The sequence below is a fragment of the Mytilus edulis genome, chromosome 8 (genome assembly GCF_963676685.1).
Source record: "Mytilus edulis chromosome 8, xbMytEdul2.2, whole genome shotgun sequence".
NCBI lineage: Eukaryota > Metazoa > Mollusca > Bivalvia > Mytilida > Mytilidae > Mytilus > Mytilus edulis.
In genome coordinates this window covers 39,355,534-39,369,880 of record NC_092351.1, presented here as the reverse complement: position 1 = coordinate 39,369,880, position 14,347 = coordinate 39,355,534, and the positions used below count along the sequence as shown (strand labels likewise).

Below are 14,347 nucleotides of genomic sequence, written 5' to 3'. Positions count from 1 at the left end.
ATTCTTAAAATTTTAAATCAAAAGTTACCCACATCTAAAAATAAAGTTACGGACAGTCTGCTTAGTTTCGATCAAAAAGTTACGGACATCTTATGCATTTTTTAAAGTTGACCTTGCGCTTTAGTGAACTCTATATTAACAAATTTATGGTAATTGTTAGTCATTTCCTTATTCAATAATCCTATAAATATTTACATTCTGCATGAAAAACGTCGCAAAAGGTACATTTTGTATGAATTAAATATCAACGAGTTTAGAGTCCGCCATCTTGGGCTGTGGGTAACTTAAGTTACCCACAGCCGTTTAAGCACAGTGATCACAAAACCAACATGAAAAAGAGGGGGAAATTTCAAAATCAATAGACCATGACTAGGGGGACACAACAAATTATTTCCAATGGAAATGAGAAGTGCCAATGCTTATTCAACTGCATACCAATTATCTTTTGACAGTCAATAAGATTCAGCAATAGTGTACAGGAGAAAAAAAAGATATCCAAGGCCTCTAATGTTAAAAAAAAATGTATAGGTTATAGGAGAAATTTTCACAGGCTCGATAGCAATTTGAGAAACCTGGGGTGGTATGCATTATGACTGGGATCAGTTGCTACATGGCCCAGTTTTCAGAACCTACAGCAGTTATTTGCCAAATTGTACATCAGTTCTTTATAGCTTTAGAATATAATACATCTAAATTCAAACTCCATTCATAGTTTGCACCCTGTCCACGTCTCCTAAGGTCCCAAATGTTGGACCTAGGAGCACCAATATTTATTACATACAACTGGACCGTTTCATTTCACATTTCAGATAGAGGCATCCCAACAATAATTCCAAGTGCTTAAAATATATCAGAATATGAAATATATATTTTTCGTCCACAATGCATGGACAATTGTGAAAAACCTTTAGATTATTTCCCTTGTGCAAGATTTTTGTAGATGACACATGTAATCAAAATTTAATGTAACGATTTTTACATACACATACAAAAGAACACCACTATATAAGGATAAATTGCTGTGTGGTGTAGATTTTGCTCATTGTTGAAGGCTATACAGTTACTTTATCATTTGGTTTCTGGTGAAGTAATCATTGGCAGTCATACCACATCTTATTTAGAGAAAAGTTGAATATCTTGACATAATTCAATACAAGATTATTTAAAATGCTTTTATTTTTCAAAACACAATAAAATGGTCAATGAATCGATTTATGCCAAAACAAGTGCTCCAATGATTTTAACTTCAAAGACCAACTTATTCATAAAAACCCACAACCATATGATCTATTTACAAATAAAACAAAAGACAGATTTTAATTTAAAATATATTTGTTCTTGTACATGAATATTTACAGTTTACATGATAATATACAACTAGTAATAAAAATAAGCGTCAACTTAATAAAATTTATGCAATGATTATGGCAAACAATGTCCTTAAAAACCTCCATCAAAATTATTTCGAGAAAAAAGATGTCGAAAAACAAATCGGAGCACTAAGAATGTATAACTTGCGTATTTCATAAAGTTACAAATAGGATTTTAACTTCGTGGATAAAAACAACACAAAATTGACATGTAAAAACAATGTAATAAACAGATAGTAAAAATCTTTTGAAGGAGATTCTGTGAGACAATAGTTATGCAATCGAATAAACTTTTAAAAATAAAAGTCAACTAAAAATCAAATTCATGCCATTTTTAAAAAAAAATTAAAAAGAGGTAAAAATATAAAAAAAGAATTGCATGTAAATGGCTTTGGTAATTTTTAAAATTCATTCATACATGACTTATGAGAGAACATGCATTGTTTAAAATCATGATTAGCAATGAGGAGTCATACCTTTATATTATCTTTTACACAAATTCACAACCACATCAACATACACACACATTCATCAGAAACATACACATCACACACATGAAATAGGAGCTGCCTTCCTTATTGCACCTGAAAGGTATGGGAAAGGAACAAGAATTGTCAATAAATAATTTCCCACACATAGTCACGGCCACAAAGCTGATCATAACCTGGTGTTGATGAAAGAACTGTGGTAAATATAGGACAGTAGTCTCTACACAACCAGAGGCAGACTGGCTGGAGGGGGGAACTTCTGGAAATTTGAGATTTCTTCATACCTGAAAGAAAAAACATACAATTTTAAATAAAGGAATGTGAAACTGGCTTAACAGGTCATTCGAAAACAACCTATTTCCTAGCTGTCCACCATTAATGTTTTTATGAGTATTACAATAGAACAAAATAACTTGAACATGGTTGTTATTCCATTCATTGACTATTGTAGTTAGAGTTAGTGTTTATTTCAAGATTTTGACAATCGAAGTTTTTTGCCCAAAAAATTTTTAGTTTAAAATTAGTCTTGACTGCACCTTTTCTATGTCAGGAACCTGTTATAAAGTGGTTGTCATTTGTTGAGTTCATATGTTTCTGTTTTTTTTAAACAGATTGAACAGTTGTTTTTACTGTTGGAAAGTTTAACTCATTAATTTTGGGCCTCTTATATCCTACTGTTTGGTGTGAGCCAAGGCTTTGTGTTAGACTGCACTTTGACCTTTAATGGTTTACTTTTTACACATTGCGACTTGGATAGAGTTCTTATTGGCACTCATACCTTTTATCTGTTGACAAGTTTATCATAGAAGTCACATTTGGTTACATTTTCTTTTCAGGTCTTCAAATCATATCAAAAACGCTACACTACATTTCTAGAGAAATGCTTGAAAATTTTTACTCAACATTTGGTTTTCATGTTTTAAATAATCTTTGAGAAGTAAAACTATGAATTGGCTATTGATTTGTCCAGAAATGCAAAGAATTTATGATGCCAAAGATAGCATAGGTAGTATATAAGAAACAAACAGGGGTAGTATATAAGAAACAAACAGGGTTTTTGCCAACAATTTATCCATTACTTACTTTGTACTTCTGTATTTTTCAACTACTGACTGTTGTGGACTCTTGTCAGCATTAAGGTACAGTTTATGAAGGTCTTTCAAACAGTCAACAAAATGTCCTACTTCATAACCACTGGACTTTATCAGGGTTTGGGGCTAAAAAGTAAAGAAGCATATTTTAATAATGACATGTCAAACAGGTTCAGGTTTACATATTTTGGCAGTTTGCTTATTTTTTAGAATATCTATGACAAGGAACAATCAATTGTTTGTGCAGTAATTCATTTTGTGGGTTTAATTATGTACAACCTTATTTTGAGCAAAATAGTTTTTTGTGAAGTAACTTTTTTTTATGCCCCATTTATTGGCATTGTGTTTTCTGGATTGTCTGTCCTTCAGTCCCGTTTCAGGATAAATTTTTTGGTCAAGGTAGTTTTTGATGAAATTTAAGTCCGATCAACTTGAAACTTAGTAAACATGTTCCCTATGATATGACCTTTCAAATTTTAATACCAAATTAGAGATTTTATTCCAATTTCACGGTCCACTGACTATAGAAAATGATAATGCGGATGAGGCATCCGTGTAATTTGGACACATTCTTGTTTTTTGTTTTAAGTACAGTATATTTCTTTTTTTCTAAGTACTAGAATATACTGGGAACACTTATCTTAACCAATAAAATTACAATTGCAATGAGAGTTGCAACACAAAACTATTTTATATTGAAAACTAATATATTAGTCGACGCTTTTTCTGGAAGTCTGTTTTTCAATCAAAAACTCTTTCTTCAAAATATGAAAAGGTTGTTATACTGAATGGTCAGTCACCATCATAATTTTTAGTAATCTTACCCAGGGTTCTTGTCCTAAAGAAAATCTAGCTAAACATATACAGGCAGCTGCTATTTGACTAGGAAGGTATTTCAAGAAAGTATCGGCTTCTATTAATGTATTTTCTGCTAAGAACTGAAAAATAACACTTCCTATTAATACAACGACATATGAACCTGCAATCAGAGTTTAAAATCTAAAATATACAACCTTAAAATATACTTATAAAGCATCAAAAGTACTGAAATGATTCAAAGATAGTCAACCAAATGAACCTATACCATTCAAGCTAATCACAAACAATAAATAGCACCATGCTTTGTAAAGTAATTTCAGCAAGTGAAATTTGTTTTTGTTAAATTATGTATATATACAGTTATGTTTATTTATCCTTTGATCTTTTTTCTTTGTGATAATTTTTAATTTCATGCATTTGATGAAAATGTAGCAGAGAAAGACTCTCTGTTTCGAAAAACCATATTTAATCGTTTAATAGTTGATCAGCTGACAACATTTCAGTTCTAAATCAAGAAACAATAATCAAAATATAATTTTTTACCATAGACAAGGCTTTGACTTTATCGTCAGCATCAGAGTCTGTCAGGAAGTGATCACAAAACCAATTTGTTGTTGGTACAGCTACATCAAATGTCAAAACCTTCAGAACAAGGTGTTCCATTCTCAATACCTAGACAAAGCAAAAATTAAGACTATTGGTTATCTGGAAAATAGTAATATGTTTTAAATAATTTAAATAACATACATTGTATGATGAAAAATAATCCGTTAAAATGTTGATGTTCACAAGTGGAAAGATAATGAATTAAAAGGCTAAATTTTCTATTTCAATATTTTGCATGCATCAGATGAAAATTTTCACGCATGCAAAACTATGTGCAACTAATGAATCCACTGTACACCTCAGTTTATTTCCACATTTTGCTCAAAAACAATTCTGTATTTAATGAAAATAACAGTTTAGCCACAAGTAACTTTAATTGGCAAAATGTATGGAACATTTATCCCGAGTTCTACAGATTTGAGAAAATCTATTGCACATCATCAATAACTGGAAGAAATTTATGACAATTTCACAAAGAACTACCGGTACCCTTAAACTTGTGTTTCCATACCTGTTGTTTTGTGTAGGTGTCATCTGTGATATAGGCAAATTCTCCAACATCTGGTGGGTAGATTTCCTCATATTTTCTAAAGAAAAAAAATATCATATATAAAGCTTTAGAAATGATCAATGACACTCAGACTTGTCTTCCATTTTTAAACAACCATCTGTCCAACTTTCTTAGCAGCCATAAATAAATGAAATGCCCTATGAGCTATTGCTAAGCTTTCTAAATATAACCCCTCAAAAGGCTCATGTATAGTAATTATTGTATTCAAATAATTTTGTGAAGGCAATAACAAAATGCATGCATGTTGATTTTCTGTTGCAAAAAAAACCCTTACCATACCATGTACATGTATGTGTAATGAACCAAAAAAAATAAGTTTTAATGGGTATTTTTTCAAATTATTCTGCAAGGAATTTGAGTAAAAATATCTTACGATGCAAGAAACATGCTGGCAGCTCCAACAAGTTGAAGTTTTCCTCTCTGTACAGACATGTAGGATAGAAATCTATCAATGTAGTTTACAGCTAAGAATAAAGTTTCTCTGTGCAGCTTGTATTCTTCAGATACTTCAACTAACCAATCTACCAGAATGCTCCTCATTGATGCTGTTATATCCGATTGTTTTTTCATGTAATTATGTTTTGGTCTATTTTTTGCCTGAAAATGAAAATTTTACTTAAAATATAGATAAAAAAATTCATGTTACATCATGTCCAGGTGAATGTTTTTATATCAATTCTTTCCCCGATGTTCTTTCATTGGCGTTTTACAAGTAACATGGTTTTTTGTTTGTACATATAATATGCAAATTTTTCGGTAAAGTTGCATCAGATTGGCTGAAGGTTATCAATACGGTGGTGTCTCCGGTCATTCAAACCAATAACTTTTAAAATTGATATTTGTATTCTCTCCAATTACATGTACATTGTAAATGTAGGGCTTTACCATTAATAAATGTATGTTTGTTAATTTGTTTATATATTAAATAATTTAATTTTGAATGTAATTTGTCTTGATTGGCAGACATTGTTATGTTTATCAGCCGATAGACATAATTTTGTCATGTTACCATGACGTCAACCTTTTTCATGGTTTACAATGGAACTTAAAATTAAATTATAAGAAATGACTTATATTTTTTCTGTCTATTCGAAACAACATAAAATATGTGGTGCACACTTCAAAATAACCCGCTATGCAGGTTACTTAGTGTGCATCACATTTTTAATGTTATTTCTTCATAGACAGAAAAAATATTAGGTCATTTCTTAATCAAAAAATTTCCCTTGTATAATGAAGTTGGATTTTGCAACACAAACTGACAGTCATTCATGAAGTGTTGCAGCACTTTGTTTTTTTCATTTGTGATGTATACACTGACCGTTGATTGCCTTGTTTAAATATGCGAGAAAGATGTTGATAATTTGAAACAATGTATGGTTATTCTATATGAACAAAGAGCATTCTGAATATACACACAATATGAAAACGATATTACAACTAAATTGTATGATCTAACCATCTTAACCCTACCTCAGCTTCTCTCAAATGTGCATAAATCTCTTCTACATATTCAGGTACCATGGTAATGATTGATTCTCTGTCTAAAGGCTTTTTGTCTTCCATTTCCTCATGTGTGGTATCCAACACCATTGGAGATTCTTCTGTTCAAAAGGAGATACAGTACAATTATTAAATTTTTCATAAAATAAAATTGTAACTTGTCAGATCACATGTGAATGTTGGTTCACCAAAATATTTACTCTGGTCATACATCCACAAGAAAGTTAAGTGTTTTGGATGCACTGAATACATGTACTAAATTTCTATCACTAGAGAAATAAATAATATTTTTGGAGTCTAGTGAGACGAGCAGTTTAATAATGTTTAATATAGATGAGATATTGAAAGAAAATGTATCCAACTCGGACAGTCATAATAATATTATTAAGAAAAACAGGTACCTATAGAATCATCAACACAGATGATGTCATTGGCAGCAGAAATTGGTTGATGTCTGGCTGGCAGTGCAGTAATTGACTGAGATAGCTTCAACTTGCCACCATTGTTGGATGGTTTGGACAAAGGTTTACTGGCTGCAACATTATCATCAACAAAGATGGTAAATGGTTGGTTCTCCTGTCCAAATACCTTGGCTTGTTTTGGATATGCATTTTCATCATTCCCACCAGCCTGAAAATATAATGATTATTGTATTATCCTATAAATAAAAGTTGAAGTTGTTTGGTTGCAGTCCATAAGTGATAAGGTAACAAACTATAAAACTGGAGATATTGATCAGAGGCAGTCGCACATCAATGTTCTATTAGTTTGTGCATGGTAAGGTAAATATAGAAGTAATTACAATGAATTCTATTACTAAAAGGTTCTAATTAAATTAACCTTATATACATTGTATACAGGGTCTTCATTTTCCCCCCTTTTTGGAACAGTATATTTTGATTCTAATAAGACATTCTTCTCTGGCTTACTATACAAAGCTATGATCCAATTCCAATAAAACATTGGATGCATGTGATTGATGTCACAAATTGCAACTTGAAATCAAAATGGACATTTTTTAAGTTGTTGCACGCAAGTAAATTAAATAAAATTATTCTAAAAGTACGTTTAAATGTATGCATTTATTTTTCATTGTTTCTAAACTTGTGATTTTCTAGAACACTTTTTGACACACTATATCAAAATGGATGCCTTTCTAGCCTGTAATATGGGTCTGCTTTGAAGTACAAAAGATGAAAATTTCTCTTTTAGATTTAAGCCAGGCTGTATGCTCGTTGTAACATGGGTATGCATTATATTTGTCAATATTTAAAACCTCTCCAACATCCTTATTAAGACATATTGACAAATATAATGCCCACCCATGTGAATATGAGAGTGTGACGGGATTGCTTCCCTTAGAAAACTTAGTAGATACTTAGTCAGCCGTAAGCGGTTGAGCTAGGGAAGTACTTCTTTAGCTCAGTCGGTTAGCACGCTGCCTTGTAACACAGAAGTCCTGGGTTCGAGTCCCGGTGGAGACAAGCAATTTTGTAATGAAATTCGTGCTCTCTGGTTGCAAGAGCATGGCATGAAAGAATTATTTCTTTAATAAAATCCTTACTGTAACATTTAAGGTTATGGGTTACGGGAATTAATTATATAAGGTTTGGGGTGAAAGATACAGGCTTTTGTAGCTCTCAACTGTTCGTTTTTTGCTAGTTAATGGCCGTTTAGTTCATATTCTTGAATGAAGCCTGGTGTTGCACGATTTTTGATTAACATCTTTACCTTTAAAAGTAAAATAACATAAATACCCAATTCTGAGGAAAATTGATCTGATAGTCATTGGCAAAGTTGTGTATATTCAGCAAGTAAGACTATTTCTTAAATTGTACTCTACTAAGGCATAATTTCCCATATTATTTGGTAAATATATTGGTGTATCGTCCGTATGCGATATAGACGAACTAACATGAAGTATACCTACTGTACCTTCCCCCTTTTTTTAAGAAATTATACAACACAACTCACAAGTTGATGTGTACGTACTTAATACTTCTAACAATTATTGCTCAAGCCCGACATATTAAGTTGTCGTTAAACAATTCTAGTACAATTTAAGTCAATTAAACAAAAAATGCCGAGAAAAAATATCAGCGTCGTTCAAAAATTTAAATGACGCAAAGCCACAAAACCTCGTCAATGAACATTAAAAAAATACCTTAGATGGTTTAGCTGCTCTTCGTGGTTGCACTCGTACTTGATTTGTGATGACTCCGAGAGCTGCCCTCTTAGGTGCATTGTTTCTTGTTGTTACTCCTTGTTCAACTCTTTTTCCACGTCGCCCTTGGTTCTCAACATTTTCGTCCTGGATCGTAGAGCCAAAAACAAAAGACATTGTGAAACGAAAGAGTTCTATGGAAAAATAATATTATTTTCACTTGAAGTGACCTGCTGTGTGACGTTCTTGGTTGCAGTGTAATCAGTTTATTCAGTACTTCTGTGTTCCTCAGATATTTTTTTTTGAAGTAAACTCAGCTGAGATGCTTATCAAACTGAGGCCAGACATTGAATTCCCCGCGATGATACCCGTAATCCAATCAAATTCAAGCTTTTGCGACCACATGATAAACAAGCCAATATCGAGGCGTCGCATTCTTCCTTTTGACTGTTGGTATTTGGCTAAGTTAAAACCCGAAAATATCGAAGTATACTATTAGCGCCAAATTTAAACTTGTTTTGTTTTTTTTTCGTCGCCAAGTCATTTTTTTAATGACGGACAATTATACTAGTGTCATTGAATAACTCAGAAACATGTGTATCAATGCATATGGTAATTCTATTTCCAATTCATTTGCAATTACTTTATTTTTTTTCCGACACGGATCTCCGCGGCCTGCATGAGTCGTGAGACTATATAGTATATGATCAAAAATCCACATAGAGCTATATATATATATATAAATATAAATTTCTATTGACATAGGCGGCTCTGGAGTGGGGGGGATTGCCCGCCTCCCGTTTTGTGGGGGGAAATTTGGTTGATTATATAGGGAATCACTGAAGCATGACGGAAGCGGGTCCCTCCTTAGGTCAGTCAGCAGCCCCTCCCCCTTTATTAAAAGTTCTGCTTCCGCCACTGAACAGGTTGATTTAGGGAGCAACCATTTAACTTTAAATGGAGGGGGGGGGGTATGTTTTTTTTCTTAGTCAGACATTTTTTTCTGCGTGAACAAATTTATTTGACGCAATCAATCAGATTATTTTTTTTCAAAAAATTAAACCCCATAAGATGGATTTGTTTTCAAAATATTTTATTTTGTCATCTGCTTGACCAGAATATTTTTTTTTCCATCAAATTGAGAGAAAAAAATAACCCCCCTCCCCAAACCCCACAGGCACTTAACTTGTCTCAGAATTTTTTTTCTATATACCTTAATGTAACATTAAAAATATTAAGGTATTTAGGACATTTTTTTTCTGAGACAAGTGCCTGTGCCAAACCCATCCGGAAATTAAATGTTAGACGTTCCCTTATAGTTTGTTCTTGATCGATGGAAATTTATATTTTTATTATCAAATCTCTGCTCCCGGCTGTAATGGTTGCAGATTGGATGAATAGACACATTCTAAACATTTTTGACTTCTTTTATAGTCCTGTCTAGTTTAAATCGTAGGGCTTCAGAGGATATGATTTTTTAAATTAAAAAAAAAAGAAATTTTCAACAGATTGAATGAGGGACAAAAGATATCAGAGGGACAGTCAAACTCATAAACCGAAAATAAACTGACAACGCCATGGCTAAAAAAGAAAAGGACAAACAGACAAACAATAGTACACATGACACAATATAGAAAACCAAAGAGTATTAGTAACACGAACCCCACCAAAAATTAGGGGTGATCTCAGGTGCTCCAGAAGGGTAAGCAGATCCTGCTCCACATGTGGCACCCGTCGTGTTGCTCATATTATAACAAATCCGGTAAATAGGCTAATTCGGTAGGTCACATTCATGAAAGGGAAGGGGATGTAGTAACGACGTAAGGAACATATCCGATATCATTTGAGAAGCGCTTATTCCATAACGGTCAACCAACTTTCGATGGCGTCCATAAAAATTTACGAAGGGAACTCTTGGTTTAATAGCAGCAACCCTCTATCAAGAAAATCATGATAGGAAATGCAAGCACGGGAATATCGTATCATTTGGGAGATATAAACCCCGTATGCAGGTGCTGCTGGAATGTTGCTACCTAGAAATGGACAATTCACAATTGGAAAGCTAAAATCATCTCTTTTGTCGTAAAGTTTTGTTTTCAACCGACCCTCATTGTCAATTTCTAGATGTAAGTCAAGATATCAGGCCGACTTAACCGTATCTGTTGTATCCTTTATCTCTAGTTCGATGGGATAGATGCGTTCAACATAGTCACCAAATTTTGAAATATTTAGTGATGGAACATCATCTATATAGCGGAAAGTAAAGTTAAAGGATATTGCTAACTTCTTATCTTTCTTCCTAAGAAGTTCCTGTATGAAGTCAGCCACATAATAATAAAGAAACAAGTCGGTAAGAAGGGGGGCACAATTAGTTCCCATTGGAATACCGACAGTCTGTTGAAAAACACGTCCTCCGAACGTAACAAATATGTTGTCAATCAAGAAATCAAGCATCTTGATAATGTCAGTTTCAGGGAATTTTTTGTTTGAATCAGAGTGATCCTTTACAAAGTAGGATTTATCCCTCCCTAAGACAAGATACTTGTATCTACGTTGGCCATTCTTTTTTATGAAACAAAGCAATACCAACTCTTTCAATTTGTCTTTTAGTTTGGATTGTGGAATACTTGTGTAAAGTGTATAGAGAAGGCAAATGTTTTAATACTATTGCAAGATGAAAGAGAAGTGAGATTGTATGTACTCTTAAAGATCTTTGGGATTTTTAAGTATATATATCCACATCTGATTCACGCCACCTGTAGAATAGGCAGTTCCACAATAACTTTGAAGCCTGTCTTTGATTGCTGATAAAATATATGTTAATAATTTAGAAAGAGATTTCGTGGAGCACTTGGAAGACCAAGCAATATACCGTTGTTTGTAAGGACACTTATGTAGTTTAGGTATCCAATACAGTGATGGAAGATACAGTTCTTCATATTTGGTTGAAATTCAAAAGGAACACAGAACAGACCTATGATTATTCAGGATTTCCTCTTTGGTAAGTGTCGTGAGGGTATAGGTTGAGTTTCCAAGTGAATTGTCAATACCTAATTAAAAATATGACCTTTTATGTGAAATTTGGACAATTACGGCACACTAACAGTGAGGCCACTGTGGCGGATTCAACACTTTTTATAAGGGGGCCCGCTGACTGACCTAAAAGGGGGGAGGGGCTCCAGTCATGCTTCAGTGATCCCCTTTATAATCAACTAAAAACAATAGGGGGTCCACCTATGACTAATTGTATATGGATTCTAGTAAAAAGCAAGCCATACATAAGCTGGAGAGCAACATATATTTTCCCTGCTCGTAGTTTTTAAACTTATCAAATTTGAAATGGAACGTACAGACTCCTCGAGGAGGAAACGGGAATAGCCAAAGATTTTTACGGTATTTTCGTACGCTTCAACCTATAAAAATACTGTATTTGTCCTATTAGAATCGAAATAATTCCTTCATGTCATGCTCTATGCTCATTTTAACATGGGTGGGCATTATATTTGACCACATTTTACACCTCGCTAACGCTCAGTGTAAAATATCCACAAATATAAGGACCCAAATATAATGCCTACCCGTGTTAAAATGAGCATAGAACATGAAATGAAGGAATTATTTCTTAATTTTAACTTCCCAATTAGAATTACACGGCAATGGACAATATATCATAGTGAAATATTTTACTCCGGATAAAAAAATAACAACAACTGCTGTATTTTTTTCCGCCGAATCATATTTCATCCGGATTTTTGCTTTTCATATAATACCCCCTCTTTGTCGATTAAAAAATAGTAATTATGTGAACTGTATTTCATCGGTGGCGTCATTTGGTGTGTATATATTTTTTTTAAATTGTAATAAATCAGTTCGTTTTATTTTGCCTTTTTCATGTCGGAGCCGTAAATTTGATAGCGGGAACCTTTAAATGCTTGCATTGATTTGCTACATATGGAATCTGTTGGATAGTTCATGCAGTACTTCATTGGCATCGGTTCACCTTTACTTGTACACAAGTGTCACAAGTAACGACGAAGCCATGGCTGTGTACTTGAATCACGGTTGTCTTATCATACCACATCTTCTTATTTGTATAAAAGTACTTTTATAAATTGGTTCTGTCTACTTAAAGACTTAAATACAAATGATATTCTATGGCATGACCAACAGTACGGTTAATGTGGTTTGATATTCTGCAATAGCTATATAACTATCGATATGAAAAAATATGAAATAACAAGAATATGTCCCCAGTACACGGATGCCCCATCCGCGCTATCATTTTCTTTGTTCAGTGGGCCGTGAAAATGGGGGAAAATTCTCTAATTTTTGGCATTAAAACTAGAAAGATTATATCATAGGGAACATGCGTACTAAGTTTCAAGTCGATTGGACTTCAACTTCATCAAAAACTACCTCTACCAAAAACTTTAACCTGAAGTGTGACGGACGAACAGACGGACGGACGGACGAAAGGACGCACAGACCAGAAAACATAATGCCCATAAATGGGGCATACAAATTAATTCAAAATGGAAATATGGTGTATCGTGTATAGCGTTAACTAATGCTTGGCATGATAGATCTCGAGGCACGTGGACCGAGTATTTATATCATTGATTCAAGTTGCATATGTTTAGTAACATGCAAAGTGGCAGAATATCTTCTTCTTCACGGACTACGGGAGTATACCTCTAGGTAATAAGAATGTAACACAAACAAACAAACAAACAAATATTTTATTTGCCAATCACGGCGCCCAAAATGAGCAGAATAATTACAATATAATTTTCAAACATAACAAGATAACTGAATGTGTGTCTGAGCGAGAACTTCTCTATATTTAATACTAGGAATATTTATACAAAATATGTCGGGTTGTTGTCTCGGCTTCACATTCCCTGTTTCCATTTCTGATTTTATTAAAAATTCCCGGAAATTATGTGCTATATTTATATGGGCTAAAGTCTTTAATTATATTTGCTACATACAATAAAATGAAATAGTCTATATTTCCATTATGTACAGTGGGTTGGTGTGTGAAGTTGGTGTGGGTCCTACAAATGTAAGAGTGGATATTCCGCTTTTGGAATATTTCAAGTTTTCAGACAAACTTATTGCTTCAGACGGTGAAGTTTTTAACCTTGAGTGTGCAATTTTTTGAGTGAGAAGAAACGGCACAAAATTTTATTTGGCAGGGCTGATACATATATGTAGGCACTTGTCTCAGAAAAAAAGTGCCTGTGGTCTCTGGGCAGGTTATCTTACTTTTCAGGGTTTCCATGTCTACTCTTCTATTTTAAGATATTCAAATCTCTTAATTCGATCAAAAGAGGCATTTGGTTGGCTCTTAAAGATCTTGATAAATAAACAGATTTTTTTTATAGATTACACAATTCAAAATTATCACGTGGCATTTGATTATAATCACTTATAATTACTACTCTTATCAAGGTGTGATCTATACTTTATATCTTTTCGCTATTTTAGCAATTAACTAATAAAAGTTGTCTATTAACAGATATTGTGATTATAATATTAATTTTATATAATAATTAAGTATCTTGCGGGTGATTATATACATTATTACAACAGATATTTGCCTTCAAGAGACTGAAGAGTGAAAGGTGCCAAATAACAATAATCCGTAAAAATGTAATTGTATATCAACAGAGGTGGAGGCCTTTCTTAAAATGCCGGATTATTGGACAGAGCCCTGGGAACCACTTATGAAG

The 14,347-nt window shown here is 33.3% G+C and overlaps 1 protein-coding gene across 1 annotated transcript; it reads right to left on the bottom strand.

Moving 5' to 3' along the window:
• Positions 1 to 1,314: 1,314 nt before the first annotated feature.
• LOC139485560 (G2/mitotic-specific cyclin-A-like) lies at positions 1,315 to 9,009 on the bottom strand. The gene is made up of 9 exons (XM_071270136.1): positions 8,613 to 9,009; positions 6,850 to 7,078; positions 6,419 to 6,549; positions 5,319 to 5,542; positions 4,886 to 4,961; positions 4,312 to 4,440; positions 3,774 to 3,887; positions 2,942 to 3,075; positions 1,315 to 2,142 (listed from the first exon to the last, which is right to left on the bottom strand). The coding sequence occupies exons 1-9, from the start codon at positions 8,787 to 8,789 to the stop codon at positions 2,079 to 2,081; spliced, it is 1,278 nt and encodes a 425-aa protein (XP_071126237.1). The 5' UTR covers positions 8,790 to 9,009; the 3' UTR covers positions 1,315 to 2,078.
• Between the last annotated feature and the right edge of the window lie 5,338 nt (positions 9,010 to 14,347).